This window comes from Labrus bergylta, chromosome 10, assembly GCF_963930695.1.
Source record: "Labrus bergylta chromosome 10, fLabBer1.1, whole genome shotgun sequence".
Classification (NCBI taxonomy): domain Eukaryota; kingdom Metazoa; phylum Chordata; class Actinopteri; order Labriformes; family Labridae; genus Labrus; species Labrus bergylta.
This window is the reverse complement of record NC_089204.1, coordinates 7218981-7245051: the sequence shown is the minus strand read 5'-3', so window position 1 is coordinate 7245051 and position 26071 is coordinate 7218981. Positions and strand designations below refer to the sequence as shown.

The 26071-nt window shown below is 46.0% G+C and overlaps 1 protein-coding gene across 5 annotated transcripts in view; it reads left to right on the top strand.

Annotated features, from left to right (window-relative positions):
* LOC109993878 (signal-induced proliferation-associated 1-like protein 2) overlaps positions 1–26071 on the top strand; it is a 113930-nt gene that overhangs the window by 20414 nt on the left and 67445 nt on the right. For 4 of the 5 annotated variants that reach the window (XM_020646998.3, XM_020646995.3, XM_065959168.1 and 1 more), the window contains exon 2: positions 18571–20352. In XM_020646998.3, the coding sequence (XP_020502654.1) occupies positions 18846–20352 (1507 nt within the window). In that variant the 5' untranslated portion in view covers positions 18571–18845. Of the gene's footprint in view, positions 1–2123; positions 2555–18570; positions 20353–26071 lie in introns of those variants that run through there. The other variant, XM_065959166.1, reaches the window with a different exon arrangement.

Genomic DNA, 26071 nt, shown 5'->3' with positions numbered 1-26071 from the left:
AGTCCAACGAAGTCTGGCATGCTGCTCTGAAGAGGAGAAACGTATCATCAAAAGTCAATTATCTCACTCGGCTGTTCTTGATTTAAACTTTATGAGCGACGACGTCCTCTGAAACAGAAACCTCCTCCCACGCTTCATATCCATGTATAGAAGTGGTGGAGCAGCTCGTCTGCAGGTCAGGGTCTCGCTCTCTCAGACGTCCCTCAGTGTTTGATGAGAAGGTTTCATAATCACCTGAAGTCTGCTCACTAACTCCACGTCGGAGCGATGACCTCAAACGAGCTGCGTCAACAAACAGCAGCCGATCAAACACTTGTTGACGGAGGATGTATTCTACTTAAAGTCGAATTTGAACCTCAAAAACAAAATAGCTTGTTGACAGCTGACCTGCCCTCCCATGACAAAGAACTAAAGGCCCACAAGTCTTATTTTCTAGTTGTATTTTTTTGCCTTTTATTGGAGAGACAGGACAGTGGAAAAGTCTGAAATCAGGAAGAGAGATAGAGAGTGGGGATTCGAGCCCGGGTTGTCCTCTTTAAGGACTCTAGCTTCATGTAGAACACAGGGGCGCGGGAAATAAATTCTAGGCCACCGGCGCCCCATCAAGTCAAACTTATAAAACAAACAAAAGGAGACTTACTGTAGAGTGGCAGCACTGGGTTTCTGTCCTGAAGTGGTATTTGCAAAGTGAAGTTTGGACTTTATTGATGTTTTTGACTATTTCCCTTCAGCTGAATGTCAAAAATCATGATTTTTCTTTTGATGTACTCTTCTTTTTTCATCTACAGTCATCTTTGTACACTGAGCTATATTAACAGTGTACTTACAACTGTTGACCTAGAAGCAAGACAGAATCCATCAAAGAGACAGACTATGTGGATCTGATGGACCGCGTCGATCTGTAGATCTTATTTCAGTTTATTTTGAGTCTTGGGCGTATCATTTACTTCTTTGTTTTCCAGAGTCAAGATAATACAGACTTTTACAACTTCTGGTTTCCATTAGAGCATGTCAAAAGACACAAGAGGAAATCCTGCAGGAGAATACTGTGAATGCTGCAGACATGGAAGAGTGTGCAAGGTTCATATACCTTTTTTAGGTTGACGCCTTCAGTAAAAGAAAGTGAATGTTCAGGTGATTATGCTCCTCAAATCATCCAGAGAAGATCTTTAGTTTTAAGTGATTATATGAATTCAGGTTTGTTTGTCAGTCAGCTTGTAGTTTCTGATGGATTCATTCTCCTGATCATTCTGGTGTTTTTATTTTCTACAAAGAGCAAAGCAAACGTCTGCACGTCCACTTTTAAAGTGGCCTGTTATTGTTTCCTGCCACGATGCAGGCACAAACAAACCCTACATTATTCTTACCTGTCAGCTTGTTTGCATCTGTTTTTAATGATGCATGGCTTCTAATCTTCTGTTAAGGCCACACTTGAACACACTGCTGTCACTCTTTGCTGTTATTTTACTGGTTATGTGAAGGACGTCAAACTAACAGCTGCCTGCAGAGACGCACCCTGCAGAGAGGAAGACACTTTTCTTTCTTTGCTGTTTTTGAGCCTCACAGTCTTTTCCATTCCTCCTTCAGCTCCCTCCCTCGCTCCCTCCTTCACCTCCCTGCCTCCCTCCCTTGCTCCCTCACTCCCTCCCTACCTCCTCGCTCCCTCCCTTGCGACCTCCCTCGCTCCTGCGGCTCTGAAGGAGGTAAAAGAATGCCGGCTCAGCACTCGGCATGAGGCTGAGGGGATTATCAGTTTGAAAAGAAAGGCATAACTCGTCTCTGGTTGTGTTTTTCTCCTCTTATTTGAATGTGTTGAAGGTGGAAGTTGTTGCTGCTGGCTCTGTTTGCCACACAGACCTTTGTACCTTGTTGTTGTTCACCGTGCGGCGTGCAGATAAGTGAGTTTCCTCCGTCTCCCGCCGCTCCAAATGTCAGCCGTCATCAGAAACCTGGAAGGTCACCGGTGTGACCTGGGCATCTTTCAGCAGGAAGAAAAGCTCTTTCACCTCATCCTTCCTGTCAGCGACAGAAGTCCTGAATGTCACGGTCCACCCCCTCCCCCCCAACCACCAACCACCAACCACCAACTCCAACACCCTGCAGCCCTCCTCCCCCCACCCTGCAGCCACCTACTCTCCCTTACACATGCTAATGCTGCAGCTCCATTCATGCTGTTGGTGGCTTTGTCACCGGGGGAGGGAGCGGCTCGGAGCATTAAGCAGCAGCTGTATGCATCTCACTAAATTGACTCCCGAATGGCTACCAGACTCGACCTTATTTCACTCTCTCCTCTTTTTTCTTCTTCTTCTATCCTTCTGCTTTTTCCCTCCTACCTCGTGGTCGGATAAAGGAGCAGAAGGACGAGGCGCTGAAGTTGAATTTGGAGGCTTTCTGCTGTAAAGTGTGGCGGCTTTCTCTCAACAAGTGGCTGATGGATTTAATGCACTTGGATAGCATTTCCACACTGAGCTCATTAGCTCAGGGGGCTCACGGGGCTTTGTGTCCTCCGCTCTAAGGATTTATGGCTCTGATGAGAAGGGACTCTCTTAATCAGGTGAGCGTGACAACTGTTGATTCCTGACGTTTGTTCTTTTGTCACAGCGTCACAGATAAAGCTCGCAGACCTCAGTTTAACTAACATGGATGAGCAGAATCTGCAGATTGAACGAGTAAAGGTTTTAGAGGGTGGTGTGTGTGGTTCCCCCTGTTGTGATCCAGAGGATTCTTCAGTGTGTGACTCTGGCAGAGTTAACACGTTCTTTACTCAAGTAGAAGAACTAAAACATTCTTGTCTCCTGCAGTAAAAGTTCCTCACAGTGTCAGAGTAAAAAAGTGTCTCTGAAGGACGTTTCTGGCAGATGTTTTGTGCAAAGCTAACTAAAGCTTTAGCTCATATTTAGAGAAACTGAAACTATGGAGACTTCAAATCAACAACAGAGTGAAAATAATCAATTTGCTCATGTCTCGTCGTACGTCGACCATGTTGGCTGCTTCACTTCCATCCATGTGGCTCTAAGTCATCCCTTAACTTCTCCTCGCTTAAGTCCGTCTTGATTCATCTTCTGTGTTTGTGACGCTCTGTAGAGTATATGATACTAGTCAGAATCAAACAATATCAACACCTGTTTCGATACCACGGCAACAAAAATAGAAATCCAGGCAACATTTGGTGATTTCATGTGTTCACTGTTTCAAAATTGAAGCCAAACCAAAACAATGTTTTTGTACAGTTCAGACGGTGTGCAGGAGTCTGACGGATTCACTCCTCTCCCACACATCTTCGTGAAGAAATAGATGTAGTTTTGTCTTCTCCATGTGAAAGGAGTAACGGAGGAAACATCTCTCTTGAGTATTATTGTCTCATCCATTCAGTTGGAAATCATTCCTGATGTTTTGAGGGCAGCGTGGGATGATGGCAAAAAAGAGGAGGCAGACTGAGTTCAGAACTGTGGGCATTTATCTGCAGAAATCTGAATTTCTTTTAAAATGTGTTAGCTTGAGCAGTGTAATTTGTGGTGTGGGTCAGGAGAGGGATTGTGTGTGTGTGTGAGATGCAGAACAGAGAGTTCCAGGGAGGTGAATAAACCAGTGAGTCATCTGTGGGTCACATACATCCTCCTGGTTGACTTCAAATCTGTGTCAGCTGTGGAGCTTCCAGCTGCTGCCCGAGAGTCCAGCTCGTCAGTATCACCAGGATGAGTGTGAACCACAAACTCTGAACAGAAAATGAGACCCGCTGAAGAAAGAGGAGGGGGAGAGATGCTCCGTGGCTCGGCCCCGCTCCGTCTCAGCGGTGTCACACAGCTTCCCCTCCTCTGCCTCTCGGTGATAAAGTGACAACACGGACTCTGACTGACCTCGGCAGAGGAGCGGAGGGATGGATGTTCTTGGAGCTTCCCTCTGTGAGATGAGAGCGCTCTCCTCACCGTCGCTCTCCTCCTGTTTTGCCTCTCTCCCTCCCCTGAGAGGCTTCACTCTGCAGCGTGCCATCGTTGGTATGGAGGTGAGGCAAAGCGGGGGGGGGGGGGGGGGGGGTGAGCTGGTTTGAAATAGGTGGCGGTTTTATTCTGGAGGCCTGCTGGGTCACATCAACCCTGCATGTCCCTCTCCGTCTCACCAAAGCAGAGAGGGCCGCCGCGGCCAGGCCAAGTTTGAGGGGACAGATGGTCCCTTTTGGAGGAGCGCCACGGCTCAGCGCTCTGTGTTCACGGGGCTCTGCTGGAGCAGCCAGGAACAAACACACTCTCCTTCTGTTGGGAACGTTCACGAGCTTCAATCCTAGGTCAGCTCTGGGACTGACTTCTAAAACTAAGCTTGAGTATGTGCGGCCTGAAGCTAACGCTAGCTGTTACATAATGTTAACTGGCATGAAACTAAGTGCTTCGTGATAGCTCTGCTAGTCACATCTCTAATAACACGGTGTCCATTAGTCATATTAGAAAGTAAGCATTAATATTGTATCAGAGTAGAAACTCTCCGCGGTATCTAAAGCCGGTTTACCAACACTGATTACATCTTTTAGCTCGGCTCTCTCGGTCCCGCTGTGCGTGTTTTTTATTCTCGTGTGTAAATCTTTAAAATCTGTTGTCCTGTCTATTTAAATTCTCAGATCACCCTGAAACAACTAAAGGACAATGGCAGTGTGCTGCCTGGCAGGCGCTGGGCAGGCAGCCAGCTGGCAGGGCAGCATGGAGGGAGACTCCCATGTTTATTGGAGCCAGGAGGAGGCGTGCCTCTCTCCTGCACCTCCTAAAGTCTGCACCTTCACTGTCCTGCTGTTTTTATATGAGGCTGGGTCTAACTCAGGAACAGGGACTCTTTTCTAAACTTTGCTGTGCTGCACATGGTCAGCGTGATTGTGTGGAGGGTCCATCAGCGCCGTGGCGTGGGTTCAGCTCCCGCTTGATGGATTGCTGTTAGTGATTACGTTAATGTTGGCATGTGCAGGTCGCCATTCCAGAGCTACGCACGAGGTGTATTTAAGGTTTTCACAATTTTAATCGGCGTTAAAACACTTTGAGAACATCTGTTGTGTGCCAATGTGTGCCAAAAACTGCAGTTCCTCCAGTGTCCACTAGAGTCTGTCTCCTGCGGTGAGTCAGTCCTCATAGAGCTCCATGTTAAAATGTCCAACTGCAGTTCCTTAGCATTAGTTAGCACCTCCCTCCTCTCCAGCTCCGCCCTCTTGTCATGTCTAACCTCTGTGCACCATCATGACAAACATGCCAAACTCTGAGCTTCAAAAAGTTTGTTGCTGCATCGATGGATAAAGTTACATCGTTTGTTTAATGTATGTTCAAGACGTGCTGTTTGTCTCCACAATTTAATCAATTACTCTGAAAGTCTTCAGTTGTTTCCAGAGAGGCAGAAAGGACAGATACACACACACACACACACACACACACACACACACACACACACACACACACACACACACACACACACACACACACACACACACACACACACACACACACACACACACACACACAGTACTCCAGCTCTCCCTTTTTCTCGTCCGCTGCTTTTCCTCGTGAAGTTTCTAACCGCTCTCTCCTGGCACGTTCCTTCTCTTTGTCTCTAACCGAGCATATGGTTGATATTACCCGATCTGAATGTTTGCAGGAAATGAAAAGAATTTACCGTTTGCAGTTTCTGTTGGGTAAACACTTACTGTTCCCCGAACCAAATGTAATGAAGTCACGAGCACGAGTGACCTCTGTGCGTTCACACAGTCCAGATGGAGCTACTGTTAGCACGCAGCAGAGCAGGCCGGGGAGGGAACCGCTGCAGGAGAACTCACTCCTCTTCCACGCAGGCCTCCGAGATAAGACAGAAATAACCCCCCTGTCTGAAGCACAGGCGAGTCCAGGGCAGAGCAAACAGCTTTCTTTTGTTTAGTTTTCACGTGTGAGAGCACGGCTGGTGACAGACGAGGTGCGGTGAGACGACAGTTGGAGGGCAGTGACCTCCAGTTAGCTGTGTAACCACACGAGCAGATATGAGACGGAGCTGTGTGTCCTCCTTTATTCCAGCTGTAGTCTGTCATCTATCTGAGGAAAGCTGCTCCTCTGTTGTTCTGGAGCTACGGGAGTCTTATTCTGGTATGAAGCAGCTTCCTCTCTGCACAGATCTCTGTCTCGCCGTCTGAGTTTTATATAGATCAAAATGCAGACGGAGTATGAAGAGCCTCTTTTGAAGTGACGCTCATGCTGAAGGTTAAACTCCCTGAAACACTGCATCACTTGTTTTGATAAGTGCGTGCACCTGGGGCTCTGACTGGGCATCAGTGGACGTGGGCATTTCCCAGAGTGCATTGTGAGGCCTGCTGCCCGCAGAGCGATGAGACGGTGAGAGTATCTGTTTACTCTGTTCTGTCTGACCTCCTTTCTTTATCTCTTCTGCTGATTGTTCTTCTGCTGCGGGGTCAGCCGGGGTCCTGTGTGCGCTGAGATGAAAACACAAAGTCTCTAATCGTCCCTTGATGCTGCACAAACTTCCCCTGCTCAGACCCTCTCTCTCTCTCTCTCTCTCTCTCTCTGTCTGTCTCTGTCTGTCTCTGTCTGTCTCTGTCTCTGTCTCTGTCTCTGTCTCTGTCTCTGTCTCTCTGTCTCTCTCTCTGTCTGTCTCTGTCTGTCTCTGTCTGTCTCTGTCTCTGTCTCTGTCTCTCTGTCTCTCTGTCTCTCTCTCTGTCTGTCTCTCTCTCTGTCTGTCTGTCTGTCTGTCTCTCTCTCTCTCTCTCTCTCTCTCTCTCTCTCTCTTTCTCTGTCTCTCTCTCTCTCTCTCACTCTCACTCTCACTCTCACTCTCTCTGTCGCTCTCTCACTCTCTCTCACTCTCTCTTTCTCTCTCTTTCTCTGTCTGTCTCTCTCTCTCTCCTTCTCTCTCTCTCTCACTCGCTCTCTCACTCTCTCTCTCTCTCTGAGCTCACCGTGTGTGTGAGATTGTGCCAGGTCAATTAGATCATGTCACGCTGCTCCCCCCCTCGGCCTGGTTCATTCTCCTGCAATGAATCCACACCGTATTGGTCAACACCCTCAGGAGCTCCACATACTTGTGCGTCGGTGCCTCTGCGTAGCTCTAAAATCCTCTGCCTCCAAACACTAGATGGCGGTGTGATTTCTACAATAGTTATATCGCCAGTCTTCACTTCCGCCACACAGTTTTACAAATGTTGTAATGTTGCAATGCTAATCAGCAGTTCAATCCCGGGGCTTGCAGGTGAGCCATTTCACATGTTTAGTTCCATTTTTGAGGAGGTGCACGTCAGGCTTCGTGTGTAGGCATCTCCAGCGGCGTTGATAAGACGCAGAAGTTTAAATCAGTCTGATGTACGGCTACTATTTTATCTAACGAGAGCGCCATGGCGTCCACACGTTGAGTCGAGAGGTACAAGCGGCCGCTCAAACTAAACTTCAAGGATAAGAACAAGTGACGTCGCTCTTCTCGTAACTTAGCAACACAGTGTGTCTTAAAGGTACAGTCCACATTTAAACTGATACTCCCTACTTCTTATTCTGTGAAGTTTCTCACCACACAACCACAAAACCATCCTCTCTGCCCGTGAGCAGCGTCGCTCTCCGAACATGTGGACATGTTTTTATGGTGAGAACATCAGGTGTTAGGCGCTCACAGATTTAAGACATAAACTCCTGAGCGAGATGAGATTACAGAAAAGGTGTGAACGTGGAGGAACTGAAGATGATTCAAACGTCAGAAAAGTCACCACACAAAAAAAAACAGATGAATCATTTCTGAGCAACTTTGGACATGTCTCATAAACACTCAAAGAGCCACTCAAGCAGCCGTCGTTTATCTGACACTGAAAGTGAAAAGTTTATTTTCTCAAGAAGAACTGTTACCGTGGTTACTAGAGATGCACTGAGTGGGAATATCAGGGCCGATTCTGATGTTTGTTTCATGACCTCTTCGGTTTTAATGCTGACATCTCCTCTCATGTTTGACGATGGAAACAAGTCGGAGTGACTGTAGTGAATCTACAGTCAGGTGTTCTAGAAGTCAGCGTTATATGGATTTGGCACGACTAATAAAGATCGGCTACTGAAATCAGCTCATGCCACATTAGTTGTCGATGTGCTGATGTCTGTAAACAGGCGATCGCGACCAACACCGATGTTGAACCGATGCGTCCGTGCGTCTCTAGCGGTTACAGAAACCTATAAATGATCTTATGTAGACCTCAGAGTATGAAGGTAGTGGGTCACATGATTTGGAAGCTCAGAAAAGTCTCTTCTTTCTGTCCTGGTTAATGGAACGAGCATCCCGCTTCCTCGTCCGCTCGGACATTAAAACAGTTCAAAGTTAAACATCGGTCCGTCCTGTTGCTCAAACTCAAACGTCTCGCTGCAGCTGGAGCTCGTGCATCTCTTGATTCCAGCTCTCAGGGCGAGGGTTTGTGTCTCTGGAATTTACACAGTCTACCTTTTGTCATGGAGCAAAAGACGTCCAATCACACGCAGACCTGGTTTGAAAAGCCTTTGAGGAGGACATGCAAAAGTTAATTTGGGGGGGGGGGGGGGGGCATGTGCAGGGAGAGGGGCACACTGTGGATGGATTTGTCTCCTCTTTAATGGATAACTGAAGTATTATGAATTCTGCAGTTGATGACTTATGTAGCTCCACTTAACCTTGATACAAGGTGTTTAAACTCTCGTCCATGTGAATATTTTAAAAGGATACTCAGGCTGGATGTGGTTTGCTGTTTGTCTCCGTGTATCAGGTCACATCAGGCAGCTGGCTGGAACTCATTTTCACCGGTTTCTTTACCTCCCACTGAGGGTGTGACCCTCCATTCAAATCTCTGCGTCCCTCCCCGCAGGCGACCACGGCACACCGGGCGTTTGGCTGGTGGTGCGAGCACAATGAGAGAGCGGGTGGAGTTGGATGATTGGGTTCACGGCGGCCTCAGATGTACGGCGTTATCACGGCGTACATGAAGGGGAGGGTTCAGTCATTACTGGGGGAGCTTTAGCATCGGGGCTAATTTGAGTGTCAGTTGGTGGGAGAGTCCTCCCCGGTGTGAGGTTGAATGTGGGAGGGGATGAAAGAGGGAGGAGATGAATGGTGCTTTTGCTTTTCTTTAGTCCACACACACACACACACACACACACACACACACACACACACACACACACACACACACACACACACACACACACACACACACACACACTCGCGGCGTTCTCTCTGGTTATGGCGGCACTTTGGGAAGATGGTGAGCTTGTTTTCCCAGGCCCCCGTAATGAACTCTCAAGGATAACATCACCCCATTAATTGGTTCTGTGGTTTAATGGCATGAATATCTTCGAGCGAGCTTTTGGCAGAACTCCCCGCTCCTTTCTTTTCTCCTTAACCTCACATTCTCCGTCGCTTTAACTCACTTAAGGTAAAGAGTCGCTCCAGTGGAGCAGAAACAGAGCGGAGAAGCCCGAGTCTCGTTACAGTCTTACTCCCTCCACCTCTCTTCTGCTCTGTAAGGTAGCCAACATGTTTAATACTCAGAGACTGTTTCTATACTGCGTGTTTTAAACGATGTGATACGATCTCCATTATTTAAATGACTAATAGTACGTTTAAGAGACGTGCTCAGGAGAGGAATGTTGCTCTTCTTGTGTGCGTTTCAGACCACAAGGAGTTAACCTGCGGTCTTTGATAATTAAAAACTGGTTCCCAAACAGGTATAGATGTTTTATTTTTACTCGAATCGTATCAAAGTGTTTATTCTGGTATCGTGACGCCTGATGAATTTAATATCTATCCTGCTTCAAACCGTCACACACACACACACCTTCCCGTTCCCTCCGCAGGGTCAGAACATCGTCTCACAGTGGAGGGTTGAAAGCAGAGCTCCCACCTTGTTTTAAATCAACCCCCCCAGAGGCAGAAACGCTCACACGGCATTCGCCATGAATCTGATGGTGCTCGAGTGTGATGTGACGGGGAATGTGATTCATTGTTTTGATTGGGAGTTTATTGAGGGATCAAATGGCGGTCAGTGAAGCAGAAGGAACGTGCCTCCAGGTTTATTTGCTTTCCGCTTGGATTTTTTCCCCCTCCTTCCTCCTGTGTTAATGATGAATATAGTGTTACACGTCCAAACGTCTCAGTGCTGCAGACGGGAGGCCAACATGTGAAATAAAGTAAAGTTGTAGGGTTGCTATGAATACAGATTTTTAAAGTTGATACGATACTAGTAAGAATCAAATGATATCTATACCTGTTTGAAACCATGGCAACAAAGTAGAAGTCTCCAAAGGCGCTGAGATATCATATCCAAGAATTGTAATGTATCTCCTGCACACTGATTCAATTGCACAAATGTTTATTTTGCAATTTAGACAGTTTGCAGGAGTTTACTTGCAACTTTTGATGGACAAATTCCTCTTCTACATCATTATGAAACAGATATGCAAAGTATTTTCCTACTTGTTTTTTTTTTAATAAGCAATGTGCTCACAGTGCTGAGAGAGACATAAATGTAACATTTCCATTTTTTTAAGACTACAAAAGAACTTGATGTTAATTTTTTCGAATTTGAGTTTGAGTGAACCACCGCAGCTATTTCTTTCTCTCGCATTCATTTTGGTTTAAAATATGACTGTAGAGTTGTAGTTTTTGTAAAACTTCGGTGTTTCTATTAATCATCAGAGGAGCAATCTGTTACTCTGACCCCTAGTGTTTAAAATGGGTACTGCAGTCTAAATTCTAAACATTGTAGAGAGCTGTCTCCCCCCGCCCCCTCCTTTCTAAAGTCCATGCTCACACAGGTCACCATGTGGTGGACACTGAAGCTTCAGTGTTTATCCAGCTCTGCATCGGTCTGTAAACCTTTCTGTGTTCTAACCTCTCTCCATTTTTCAAAAGCATCTCCAATATTGATCCTAGTTTGAGCACGTTTCTGCTCGTGGAGCTTATTAGAAACATGCAGAGGCTTTTTAGGTCGGGTACAATCACTTCTATCTGAACCACTTCTCTTGCCCGCTTCCATCACTGCAACACCTGTTGACCTGATAACTGCTCTCATATCTGGCAAACTGAGGGGCGTCCAAAACGGCAGTGCGGGGGGTTCCTTAAAACTGCCTACCTTCTCTGGTCCAAACAAATCCAGAGCATTCAGGAGCAGAATCTAAAGTTAGAAGGAGGACATACTGGCTGCTGCATTGTTGTCAGAGAAGCCAGCACTTCAACATAGCATGTTTCCTTAATGTCTGATCATATAGTAAGGGCACTTTATCATTTCACTCACTACACATCTCACTGATTGGACCTTTAAGATAACAGATTGTATTGTTTTCAAACTTGTGATATCGTTTTTAAAACATTTTGACATCCTTTGCCGAGCTGTGAATCCACATAAGAAAGGCTCTGCTTCTTGTGGTAATGCAGAATGACTCACTGGATGATGAAGTCCATGAGGTGGAAAATTGCAGTAATCATCTTGGCCTCTAACCTACATAGCGCCTTAATTTAGCTGCAGGAGGCGAGGAGGGTGAGTGCATCACAGCTCCGCCTCGGCTCGGGAGGTCGCGGCGTCTTGTGGGGACGAGGCCAGCTCCCTCCACTTCCTGTTGCTGAGAACAGAGGAGCATTAACACGGCTCAATTACAGCCAGGTTTATTAAAGATAATTGAAGATAATCACAGGTCTGTGTCGGCCCCCTGAAGCTCAGAGAGGACCGGCAGCTCTGTTGGGGCTAAATAAACATGTTTGACTCTGACCTGAGGGGCAGCAGGCTGGACGCTGCGGAGGACGCCATATTTGAAAAGGCTGCAATAGAGTCATCTCATTGAGTCATGTTGATTCCTTTACCTACAGGATGGTCTTACTTTGGCTTCTGTGGTGCATTAGACACCTCCATCATACGATGCCGTGTCAGTGTGCTGTAATCATGCAAAGCCTGCAGAAACATTCAGCCGCATTGCGCCTCTGATGGTCATACTCATGCAAATTCTGATATCCTGCTCCCATTACGTTCACTTTTATGTGACATTAAAAACACAATTTACCAAACCTTTCAACACCAACTCCTCTCCATCAGACTGCAGGAGATATTTCGAGAGATACGCTCAGGTCTGCTCGTCAATCAGCACGCAGAGGTTTCCCATCAAGAGCCTTTTTAATGGTTTATGACATGTTCCTTCTTTCCCAGAGTGCGGCACTCTCTAATTATCTGAAGAGCTGTCAGCTCTGAGTGGAGTCGTCTTCATCATGTTGTGCAGCAAACAGAGCGCCAGTGTCGATAAACGCAGAGCACTTTTTTAGAATGTCTTTGCTTTATGAGTTTGCATAAATATCTTTCATTTTTACCTCAGGAGCTGTTTATGTCAAAGTGATGTTTGATCATTCCAGTTGTACAGATGTGGTGTTCACACAGGTTGCCATGTGGTGGACACTGAAGCTTCAGTGTTTAGCCACATCCCTGCAGGAGAGCGGCAGCCATAACCCGACAAACACCAGGACGAGCGAAAAACCCGAGTGGAACCAGACTCGGTGCTGAGCAGCCGTCTTCCTGATGGATTAGATATAGAAACATGTTGTTTGTTCTCTCGTGTTTCCTGCGCTCACTCGTCATGAGGACGTTGCGTCTGTGATTCCAGTGTGACGTTCTTTACGACTTTTTTAACTCAGTCGGCCTACCGAGCGTTTCAGAGTTGGCTGACATCGTGGCGTGCTCTGGTGAAAATAGCCTCTCAGCCATAAAGCATTAATCCCAGAATGGTGGACAGAACATCTTCACTTCTCTGACAGCGCATTAATATCCGCCGGCCCTTTAATCAGCCCGCCATGTCAGGAGTATTTTAAGAGCTGCCAGAGCTTCTCGTCTCTGGATGAAGCGAGATGAAAGACAGAGCATCCAACATCTGAGACAGAAAATGAGTTCATTACTGTAATTAGGCCTCACTTTCTCTCCCCCCCCCCTTCTCCTTCGCCCTGTCCTCCATGTCCGCCTTGTGTCTTAAACAGCCGTAATGGCGATGCATTACCCCGCTAATAATGGGCTGTTGGTAAAGCGGACCGCCCTCCCTCCATCTGCTGCCTCCTTTAAACACTTGAGACACAAAGAGAGGACAGAAAGCAGCCTCCTGCAGGTCACACACATTCTGCTGACCACGCCGCCTCAGGGTGCTCTGCTGGTCCGGGGGTGCAGAGGGGGACGAGACGGGCTACAACTGAGCTCATTAATCACTGTCGCGGAGAAAGTAGCTAATAGAAGGGGGAAAGGGAAACAGAGACCACCATGTTCTCTGGTTTATCCTCCTCTGTCCTCGATGTGAAATAAAGCCCCGCTCACCCTCCTCTGACCCCGCGCGGAGAGGACGCCATTAAGGAACATAAACACACGAGTCTCCTGCTCCTGTTTGTGTTCTGGAGTAACTACCAGGACAGAAGTGAACTCAGCCTGGGATAGAAAACATTTAAAGGCTTAATATGCAATTTTTCACATTTAAATGTAAAAAAATCAAGTATATCCTCTGAAAATAACTCTGTGAGTCATGACTGTCTACAATGGGTTTGACACCCGAGTCCCACTGTCTGTGATGTTTTCCGAGTTTTCCGAGTCCTATCTTCAGTTTGTTTACATCCGGATGACTCCTCCCCTCGTGTATAAAAGTTGTTTAATTGAGGGACTAGAGAAAAGAAGAATAACATACTGTACTCACTGCTTAACTGTGTTTCTAGATCACGCTCATTTCAGGTAAATTTACATGCAGTGTGAAGATACCAGCATAATAAAGATCACTAGCATTAGCATGCTAACACAACAATGCACCGCAAGTTGTTTTGGTTTCATGCTGGTGCTCAAGGGCGACATCTGCTGGGTCAAAAAATCACATATAAAGCCTTTAAAGCTCCTGCAAACCCACAACAGCCCCAAACTGTCACTAACGGTTCTGTTAGCGTTCATGTCAGCGTTGGAAAAAAAATCAAAACCTCTCACTGCGGCTCCTTTAGACGGCCCGTATTAAGAGCTTTTATTGAGGTGTGTTTATCCTCTGATAGTTCCAGGCTGAGCGTCATGTGTGAACACAAACAGCTGAATATTTCTCCTCCAGCCTCCTCCTATTTATTCTACAAAATGTCCGAGTGACAGCGTCTCACCCCTCTCCGTCTTTTCCCGCCGCCTGACACAGACGACAGTGAAAAAGTCGCTCACGCTGCTTTGCTGTCGTGCACCGAGGTTCCAGTTTGTCACTTTCTTTGTTCCTCTTGTCGTCAGTCACCCGTGAAAGCCTGCGTGTGAATGTCACCATTGATGAAGCCGTCTGCACAGGTGGCAACATTCTGCTGTCGCTGCGTCTGATTGTGAGTGTGAACAGACATTGTTCAGTCAAAGTGTGACATTTGGGCGTCTGGCAGGAGCAGACTGCCGTGTTTTAAAGCAGGAAAAAGCACCTGAGCTTCATCTAGTTTGAAGAGAGAAGCAGAAATAAAAAAAAGACATGTTGCTGTCTTCATGGATTTCCAAAGTTAACATCCGGCTGTGCGATAAATCAGACAGGATTTGGGGTCAGATTCAGATTGACGTTGATGTTCAGGTTATTATCTGTGCACTCCTGAGGTAAGACATGACAAAAAAAAAGCAACGCTGATGTAGCGACTCCTTCATACAACACTATAATGAGAATATGTGTCTTTCTATCAATGCTACGTGTAGTTGAACAGAATCTCAATGTGAACTAAAGAGTAGAGAAGAACATACTGGAGAACAGGAAACATAATGCAGCAGGTTCATTAGAGCACAGAGATGGTAGAGGTGGCGTGCAGACAGTCTATGGTCGTGCAGTGATCACAGGGAATAAACGTCACCACCCCCTCCCACTCGCTCCAGGTGAATTCTCCTGATTATATCCTGCTGCGTTCTCCCATCAGCTCACTCTGACTTTCTGCAGAATAAATACGAGGAGGCTGGAGGAGAAACTCAAACATTCAGCTGTTTGTGTTCACACATGACGCTCAGCTTGGAGTTTTTCTGGAGTTTTCTTGGAAGCACTAAAAGGCGTCCGTATTAAAGCTGAGTGGCTTCTGCATTGTTCTCCACTCTGCAGCCTGGCACATACTTCATTATTCATCATTCCCCAGCTGTAGCAGACAAACATATTTCCCCGAACACTTCTACAGTCTTCTTGGTGCTTCATTATGCATTCACATGACACAACACTGGCTGTCCTCTCAGAGTTGAACACGGGGACTCTTCAGAACCTGTCTGCAGCAGGAGAGCGGCTCTGTGTTGGTTTGACACAAGTGTAACCGAGAAGGTATCATTATCAATCTTCTCCTGCACATTTGGGTCATGCATGCATTAACCTGCATGTGGCCCTGGCAGCAGCATGATTTAATATTACAGAGTTTCATCCCCGGTGCATTTGGTCGAGTCTGGCTGGTAGCTAATCTTCATGTGGCCCACATTTCCGTCCCAAAATAGTCCACCCTCCTCTGAAGCATTAAATGAGAAATGTAAACAGTTGTGTGGGAACAGAGGCGATCATATCAAAGGCCATGTGGAAAGAGCTGCAGCGGAGCGGGGAAAACCCGACCGGACTCGATCATGTTCACAGAGAAATCTTAACAAAAGAATATCTTTGAAAGGACTTTGACAGAATCAGAATCAGCTTTATTGGCCAGGTATGCTTCAACACACAAGGCATTTTACTTTCCTCTTTGTACAAAGGTATATATTAAATATCAACAATGAACACAAAAATAACCAAATAAGCAAAGACTAATATGTACAAGGCTAATCAGGGTGCTAATAAAACCATATTGATACCTGTTTTGTTACCATGGCAACAAAAATAGAATCCAAGGCACTCAGTATGGATAATGTCTGGTTTTTGTTTGCTAAACATTGCAGATAAACTCCAGTACCCCAGTTGGGCCACCCCAGTCCTAAATGTCTGGACACGCCCCTGCTCGCTGCAGCTTCTGGTTACAAACATGACTAAAGATGTGTACTTCGATTATTAGAATATAGATTTCAACATTTTAAAACATGTTGTTGGACGAGCATTGCAAATGAGCTCATGCTATAGATGCTGTAGTGTGTGGCAACACTTTGCTGGCTCCTTACTTGTCCATATACTAATAAACATGACATAAAAGAAACTGAAACTTCCAGAGCCTCATTCCCTTCAGGGATTTTGTTGTACTTTTACAGAAGCTCGAGACAAAACCTTTGACTTTCTAACTAAACATTGTATTTTAGAATCTGACCAGCAGTCTCCACTTCTGCTCTGCTCCTTTCTATTTTTTATTTTCTGCCTTTAGAATGTTTTGAGCTTCATGTCGATCTTTAGCTTCGTGCTGTTTTGACTCGGTTATCTGGACCAGGCCTTTTCTCTCAGTGAGGTTTCTTTTTAAAAGAATAATATGAAATGCTAAAGTAGAAGAGGGTAGAGTCTGGTCCTTTTCTCAGTGATGTGGTGCTTCCCTCATTAAGTCACGGGGGGTTTCCCATGGTTACAGTAGTAGCAGAAACGAGTCATACCACCAGCACTAAAGAACAAGAAAAAAGCATTTAGGTCAAAGTGGGCACTCACAGTCTGCAGCATGTGTGATGTGTGTGGTGTGAGTCCATGCAGAAGAGATGATTCCAGAGTAACACCTCTACTCCTTTTTATCCCAGAGGATGAAGCTCTGGATGAGATGGACGAGAGAGAGGAACCTGATGGTTCACTTCCTGCGTCACTCTGCAGAACAGAACAGTTTTTGTTTTTTAGCATCTTCTTGTCTTTGTCCTCATCAAACCGTTTTCCACGTCTGAGCAGGACTCATCAGATAGAGCTGTGGGAAGAATCTGTATCAACACACAGACACAACTGTTGATCTTTTTATACATTATTACCATGGTAAAATCAAAATAAATATAGTTTCTGCTCCAAAGAGAATACAAATAACTGCCCGTTATGTGCACTACGGAGACATGTTGCCCTGGTGATAGGGGCGCTGGTGGCACGGGGAGTTGGTGCGCCCCTTGTGCGGAGGCTGCGGACCCGGGTTCTTATCTGACATGTGGCTCCAGTCTCGCTTGCCATTCCCCCCTCTCTCTATTTCTCAAATATGCGGAAAATCGAACACGCCCCATTTATGGAGGCTTAAGTTCTCTAAGCAGACAGCCTGGGTTCACAGCCGATCTACATGTCATTTCTCATGTCTCTCTCTCTCTCTCTCTCTCTCTCTCTCTCCTTGATTTCCTGCTCTATCCACTGTCCTGTCTCTCTTATAAAGGTGTAAACCCCCTCCCCACAAGTTTCTCTGGTGATGTCAGCAGAGTTCAGAAGTTTCTTAAAATAAAGAATCATCATATTTAAATCTTAATTTAACACTATTTCACCTGCAAAAGTTTAATTTCTTAAAATACTTCTCTGTTACATCTCTTACAAGCACGTCAATCTTCAACACCACATTTTTCTGTCTGTACTGTTTTTTAAACTTGAAAAATGTTTGTGCACAAAACCTGTGCACAAAACTCCTGAAACAGATCAGTAGTGTGTCATCAGCTGAGTTGGGCTGAGCAGCGTTTCACGACAGGTTCTCATTACAGATACAAATATTTTGGACCGAGGTTTACAGATTTAGACTTTGATATAACCAGATGAAACAGAGGTCTGCAAAGTTCTCTGGAAGTTTGGAGACAGAGTTTGCATTTGTAAAAAGGTTATAATTGCAAAAACATGTTCTCCCTATTCCCTGTTTATTGCCCCTGGGTATCTCTGTTGGTCCTCTGGTTTTTCCCACCGCTAGAACCAAACTGGTCCCCTGTTATCAAGCGTACACTTTAAGATTTGTAGGGACGTTGCTCACAGATTAAAGTGTAAACCATGATGTGAGTTAGCGGTGTGTGAGCACCTCACGTCTGAAAGAGGAAACCCATCATTCTCTTTACTCTGGATGAATAAAACATCAGTTTCTCTGTTAATTATTCCCCTGGTGAAAGAAAACTAAACAAAGGGAAAGTTGCCACCTTTGTCCTCTAAAGTTAATGCGACTGGTTGAACTCTGACCTCATGCTTCAGTACATTTCGTCTGTTGTTCTAGGTGTGTTGTTGTTGTTGTTGATCATTCTCCTAACATACATCAGATAAAAGGTCAAGGTGGCGTCAGTATGCAGAACGATCCATCGTGCATCATCTGCGGGGTGATGATGCTGGGAGCAATAGGATCAGATATCGGGTACATGTGAACGTTTAGCTGAACATCTGCCTCTTGTTGCTCTAATTTGCTTCTCCGCCATCTGTTAGGCATCGCCTGGAAGCACCAACAAAGATGAACGTCTATCTAGTTATAAACCCACAAGCTCCTCTCAAGTACAACCATTAGCTGAATTCGATGATATGCTCTACATATTTCTGATACTAAAACATCCCTCCGCTCTGCTCAGTGGTCGTTTGTTACCAGATAACAGTTAACACGTTGAAGTAGGTCAGCAGAACGATCATCTTTATGGCTTTTCTGAGTTTTCAATCTGCTTGTTCCTGTGTTTAACATTAAAGTGTCTCAGATGTTGCTGTGTGCTAATATGTCTCTTGTGTTTTTGTTTCTGTGCCACAGATTCGACACTCCCAGCTGTCGTTCAGTGTTGGCGGCACGCTGTGAGGAAAAGGCTGCACTGGGCCGTGCCTCTGCGCTCCTCTGACACTCGTCCTTGACATCCAAATGCTGCGCGTCGATCGTCGAGCCTGCCGCCTTCTGTGAGTTATGACGACGGCTGCTTCTGCGACTCAGGAACGAGGCTCCTCCTTGGTTCAGCACTGAGAAAAAAAATCACATGATGTGATGAAGAAGGGTCCTGGAAGTCTGCTCTTCAAAGAGTCCGCCGGCAGGATATGAGTATTTTGAGCCCTGTGACGGATAGCAAATCAAACCTTGTGGGAATTGTGGGAGGCCCAGAAGAATTCTCCAGAGTCATGCAGTCAGAGGAGCTGTTCAGCAGGAAACTCAAAGCCCTGAACGGCAGCATGGGACCGCCAGTCTCCAACATGCAGGGAAAGCCCGACGTCACAGGCAAAACAAACGGTAATCCAGCCATGCCTAAAATGGGTGTCAGAGCGCGGGTGACAGAATGGCCGCCAAGGAAAGACGGATGGGACGGACGGCCTTCACCGAACTATCAGAGTGTGATACCCGTGTTTCAGAACGGACAGCAGGATCACACTGTGGAAATCCTGGAGCAGGAACAGGTGTGTGTGGAGCTGGAGTACTCTGACAAATATTCACTGAGTGACCTGCTCAGCCACTCCCCGCTGAAGGGTCTCCACCCCATCCGTCAGCGCAGCAACAGCGATGTGACCATCAGTGACATCGACTCTGAGGACATAATGGACCAGCACGCCGTCAATCCAAACACAGGGGCCTCGCTGCACCGGGAATACGGCAGCACGTCGTCCATCGACCGGCAGGGTCTGAGTGGAGACGGCTTCTTTACCATGCTCAGGGGCTACAGAGTGGACACCCTGGACCACCGCAGCATACCCCCTTTAGGTTTCCCTGAGCTGTTGCGTTGCGACGCCTCGCTCTCCCCAAGCCTGCAAACAGCAGCGCAGATCGCCCGGGGTGAGATAGTCCACATTCCGGGATACGACTACATAGATAGCTCGCTCCTGTACAGCCGGGAGCGGGAGAAGTCCTTCATGAGGCGTCTGAAATCAGAATCCTCTGAGACGTCTTTGTTCAGGAAGCTTCGGACCATAAAAAGCGAGAGCGACGCCCTGCGGCTCTCCATAGAGGAGGACAGACGACCACTCAGCTTTCAGAAGTGCTTTGCGCATTACGACGTCCAGAGCGTTCTCTTTAACATCAGTGAGGCCGTCGCCAGCAGAGCCACCCTGAGCCAGAGGAAGAACACCACGACGGGGGCGTCGGCGGCCTCGGCCGGACCCGGAGCTGGAGGACTTCCTGGAGTTGGAGTCGGGCCTGGACCGGCAGCAGGAACAGACCCTGGAGCAGCAGGATGTAGCAGTGGCAATGTCCCCATGTTCGAGTCCCCTCTGGGCAGCAGGGAGGACTTGAACCCCAAAGAGAACCTGGACGCTGACGAAGGCGACGGGAAGAGCAGCTCTCTGGTGCTGAGCTGTCCTCACTTTCGCAACGAGATCGGCGGCGAGGGCGAGAGGAGGATCTCGCTCTCCAGAGCCAACAGTTCAAACTACAGCGGCCTATCAGAGAGCTGCTCTTTTGAATCCTCTTTAAGTTCCCACTGCACCAACGCAGGAGTATCTGTGCTGGAGGTACCGAGAGAAAACCAGCCCATCCACAGGGAGAAGGTCAAACGCTACATCATCGAGCACATCGACCTGGGAGCGTACTACTACCACAAGTTCTTCTATGGAAGAGGTAAGGAACAAAGAACTCTTTTTTTTTATTTAGAGAGACTGAAGAGAGATGATGAGGGCTGTGACGCAACACATGGAGTAACTTGTGTCTGTTTTTATTAAGTGTCAAAAAACATCCAACAAACACAGAAAGACTCGTTACATCTTTAAATAAAGGTTGATGAAATCGTCCATACTTTTTGACACCAGGTGTTTTAATACGGTGTCCTTTATTTTCATGGTCGATGGAATCAGAAAGAATAAAAAAAACTGCATCTATTTCATAGGACAGGTGCTTAGGAGAGGAAATGATCCATCACAGATGCCAGGCAATCAGCTTCAAACGGTCTAAAGTGCACAAATATGTTGGCAACGATTCAGTACTGAAACGTAAACAATGTATTTGTGTGCAGGTGATTGCTTGCAATTTTTTGACAACCCAATACGGCCCAGTTGCCGTGGTATCAAACAGGTAGCAATATAGTTTATCTCATCAAAATAAAAATTGTGAAAATGGAAATTTGATTGAAATAAGAAGAAGCAGCTACTCTTGTCATCCCTGCTTCCACAAATAACAGAAGTTTCCGTTTAATTTATTTTCATTCGATTAATCATGGCCGCTCTGGATGATTCCGGAGAATGATTTGACGCTGAGGACTTTCCAGGCCAAATGCATTTCCTTGAAACAACACTTCAAACAATGCTGCGTGAGAAGAAATTTCCAAATGGAACAGCCTCCTTTCATTGGCTCAGATATCTTGCAGCTTGCAGCCCAGTTATTTTTATAGGAGCAGATGAAATGGGGGCCAGAACAATAGCAGGCCTGTGTTGGGTGTGAGGGTGTACGTTTGACTTCCTCGGGAGAGGAGCGGTCATGTCCTCCCTGTGATATTGCTCTGAACCCTGTGGAGAGTCCGTGATTAGTCATGTGAGAAGAGAGAGGTGAGCAAGAGGGTGTGCTGCAGCTGTTCCCTGTGGGGGCCGCTGGGTGTGAGGACCCCTCCTATGAAACGTTGAGGTCAGCAGAACTATGCCGAGGTCCAGCGTCCCCTCATTAAAACACCTTAGTGATGCTGGAATTACAAGCTGACCCTGGACCATCAGAGCGTTACACATATCTGTTCTCTTCACTGTCTGAGCGTCTGTGTTTGCTGCTCTCAGCAGATTAAGTTTCCCATTCTTGAGCCTCCGCGGCAAACAGCTGCTTCACCTTTAACACAGAGAGAATCCTGACCTTCTCCAAAAAGATTCTCTGTATTATTATATTCCTTAACCCAGTTTCAGTGTCTCCAGTCAGGATTAGAGCTCTGGAGGCTTGGAGAAGGATTTTAAATGCTAGACTAGATTATCTCTTTTCTTGTGGGTTCACATTCTGCAGCATTTTGGACCAATCACAGAGTCTTATCAGAGCAGATTTTATATTTAAAAAATGCAATAATCCAATCCAAAAGTAACAACATCATGGACTAGTTTATCTTGAAAAGACAGATAACTGTAAAAGACGAAAAGGTACAACTAATGCTGTGGGACTCCACTGAGCAGGAGAAGTTCGACGCCTCATCAAAGCCAACGATTTTGGCGCCCAGGCATGTGTACAAGCGTTCTCCACCACAGACAGGGATTTATTTCATGCCATTAACAGCTACAGGAAGAAGGTGAAGTTCATAAATCAGAGATATTCCTGCAGTTCTAGTGCAAAACAAAATGGACCTCATTGAAGATTCTGTTATAAAAAGACGAGGAGGCAGAAGGTTTGGCTATAAAGCAAAAGTTGGGATTTTATCTTCAACAAAAGACGATCTTAATGACAATAACGTTTTTAAGAACTTAGCTGAGAAGTTTCTTCAGCGACTCAAACATAAAAACGTAACAGAGGTGGTCCTACAACAAGCGATTAAAAAAACATACAATCGCTTTTGGACAGGATGTGCATACATCATGAGACGTCTCTGAGGTGTTTTGGGCAGAGCACAATAACTTGTGCTTGCCTGAGGCTTCAAGTATCTCTTCTCTTCAAAGATTTTATTTAGCTAAAGCAAAGCTATGATTTTAGTTAGCTAGTCAGTTTCTCTGGCTTCATTGAAAAGCAATAGCAATAAAACTTTACAGAGTTTTTCCTCGTAATAATATCAAACGGAAGCATTCATTAGATGAAAAGATTTGGTCCAAGCACAGAACCTTGTGGAACTCCATGACTAACTTTGGTGTGCAGAGGGGACTCATCATAAAGAGTACAAACTCAGATCGATCTAACAAATAAGATTCACACCAGCCTCTGGGTTGGATCTGCACCGTAGTGGCCTATACTGTCTTGAGCACTACATACTTGTGTTCAGGTGCGTCTGCGTAGCTCTTCAATACTCTGCCTACAAGTGCTAGTTGGCTGTGTTGGCCACTGAAAGAGGTAGAGGACGAGGGATTTATTACGGCCTAGATTCAACACAGAAGTATAAATCCAGCTCACTGCCTCTGTAATAGGATGTGATGGGCTGTTGTGCCATTTGTCTAACAGTACAAGTTCAGAGAGAATTCTGTCCAAAACAAAGTAGGGACTCATACAGATGTGCTCTACTTCCACTGTCTAACTGTACCATTGAACTTAATCTGTGAATTATTTACAGTGAAGCGTCGCCTCACTCACTCCTCATTCCAAAATCTGGGCTAGTTGTATTATAAATTTAACCTCATTCTGTGCCAAAGCAGGCCGATGTATAATTGAAACGCCCCGTGCTGCTGTCACTATAGTTTTGTTGTTACAGCTTCTACAGGAGATGTAAATGGTAAATGGACTTGAGCTTATATAGCGGTTTTCTAGTCTTCGAACTACTCAAAGCGCTTTTATACCACATGTCACATCCTACAGTGATGGGTAGTGATGATCGCTATGTAGTATCATCCATCAGAAGTAACTAATGCCATTCATACACCGCCACAGAAGCAGAAGGAGCAATTTGGGGTTAAGTGTCTTGCCCAAGGACACATCAGACATGTTGCCCAGCTGGGGATCGAACCCTCGACTGGGGATCGGACCCTCGACCTTCCGGTTGAGAGGCGATGACTCTACCAACTGAGCCACAGTCACAAGATGTCATTTTCACAGCGTGTGGAAGTGTCCCTTTCCCCTTTTTTCTGAAGTGTTTCATCAGGGAGACAAATCTGTCATCACCTCCGCCTCGACCGCAAACACACACACGTACATAAATACAGACAAACCCACACTCACACAAACATGGCCGCGTGTCATCACTTCAGAGCAAGCTTTTATCAACCCGAGCTGAGCATTGATCCTATTGATCGCCCTGAGCTTTTTTTACCTTCAGCAACAGGAGTGCTTCTCCCCAGGCTGCTTTAATGGACACCATGTTTGTCCCACACCCACCTGCTGAACCTGTTACACACAGGTCAGGGTTACATACTGTACTGAGAAATACCATAAAGAGCGCTTTGGATCAGGGGACTTCAACCCTTTTATGATGTGAGGACCATAAAGCTGCCCAACATGTGACTCCCTGACCTTTAGAGACAGACGTTTTTGTAGAAGTGACAAATAAAAGTTCATGTTTGACGTCTTGATAAACTCTGCTTATAGAAGATTGTGCACAGTGAAGCTCACACATCCATGTGAATTTAAAATGAGAACCTTTAAGGGAGGATGGACTTATTCATTCAGCCAAGCTTACAAGTCAGAAGAAAATATTAAGAACCTGTGTCTGAGAAATGTTTAGGTCTTATATCTTTACTTGTTCCCAATGAGTAGGAAGAACAGGTCAGCATGTGGAAAGTGCGGCATCTTTTGGCACCAGATCGCCAGTTGAAGGCCGGATATTTATGCCCCTCCTGTTTCCCCTTAGCAATGTAAAACCACACACTGAGACACAAACATTACGCCGGTGCAGATGAAATGTGTAAGAATAATGTCGTTCATGGTGGCAGAGCTTTATTCCGCTCTTTGGAGGAATCACAATCTCTAAAGGGCGCTGGATCTAAAGAACCTCCACCTTCTTTTTGAGGTCGCTGTGTGCCTTTAAGAACGTTTGAACTTTTACGTTTCTACTCCATCTCCATAACAAAGCCCCCTGTCACCACCCCTTTGTTTTTGTGTTTACTTTGCATCCCAAAAGAGCACTTTATATATATGGGGTTGTTTTAATTTCATGACATTTTTACTGGTATCGTACCAAAACAAAAAAGAAAAGAGCATAAAAAAACCTTGTTATATCACATCTTTGCAGCCCAGAAGGGAGCACTACACAGACTGGTCTGGGTCACAGATGGAGATATTTTGCCCTGAAATAAAAAGTCTGAGAGGCTAAAATGTAAAGAATTAGGGACAAACCGAGCGGGCCTTTGACGGCAGATCTGCAGTGTGGAGTGACAGGAGGACAGAGACGAGGCGCTGTTTGACGTGACAGTCACACTAATCCATTTAGGAAACCTTTTGGCAAAACAACAAACGATGAGCCCCAGTGACAAGATTTAGGAACAGGTTGCCCCAAAGCGTCCCTCCATACTCGACACTGTCTGTGCCTTCAGCGTTCAGATGCACAGCGGCCTCGTTCCAGCCCTCCTGCCACCATTTGACCTTCTGCCTCACGGAGCATCCCCCCTCAGTCCTCGCTCTCTGACAAGCCGAGCATTCCTCAGATGGTTAACCCCGCATCGCCTCCATACAGTTAATTTATTATTCATGCATATGTGAGCTTTGCCCCGATGTTAATGCCACTGTGACTAGAACTCAGCGTGGCATAGATGTAACGTCTAAACTTGTGCAGGAATCTCTTTGCAGTGTCAGTGCTTTGATTCCCTGCTGAGCATTTTCTTTGTCGTCTGGTAAATCCCGGTCCTTCTCCAAGGCTTTAGACTGGATTAAGGAGTGTTTGCTCAAGGCAACGCTTTTTGTGTGCAAAGCTCTGCCTCTGCTCATGACACACAAAAACACACAACACACTCCAACCTCAACCTTTAAAAGACAAACACAGTCTTTGTTTCCAGATCATAATCCAGACAGTGTTTTGACAGAGTATTAAGGAAGTTATGATGACATACTCTTTATGTCAGCAAGAAACGATTGCTGGTTCTAACAACACTCAAAGGTCCAATCAGTAAGATGTGGAGACAGTGAGATGATAAAGTGACCTTACTACATTAAGGAAACATGCTGTGTTGAAGTGCTGGCTTCTCTGACAACAATGCAGCAGCCAGTATGTCCTCCTTCTAACTTTAGATTCTGGTCCTGAATGTTCTGGATTTGTTTGGACCAGAGGAGGTAGGTTAGGTTCTTAAACAAACATGTTTTGTGTGTTTTTCTTCTGTTCCATTCAAAGACACCAACAATCCGAGCTCGTTCAGTGGGCTCATCCTGATGTTTTAAGACTCAGACCATGAAACCACTTCATCTCTTAGGTTTAAAGGTCACATATTCTGTAAAATCCACTTCCCCATGTTTCTCTCGATCTAATATGTGTCTCTAGTCTGTCTACAAACCCCCCAATGATGAGAAAAGTCCATCCTCTCCATCTTTTGCCTGCTCCACTTTTCAGAAAATGTGTGCTCAAACAGGCCGTTTGGAGATTTTCCCTTCATGACATCACAAAGGGCAGTAACCCCTCCCCCAGGTGGGTGACACTCCCACAGCTAGGTGTTTGTTCTGCCCCGAGTCTGCCTTCTCACCGTAAACAATAGGACATGGAGAGAGAAAGACAGAGACCACCCAAGCCCTTCCAGAGAGGGTCAGACACAGC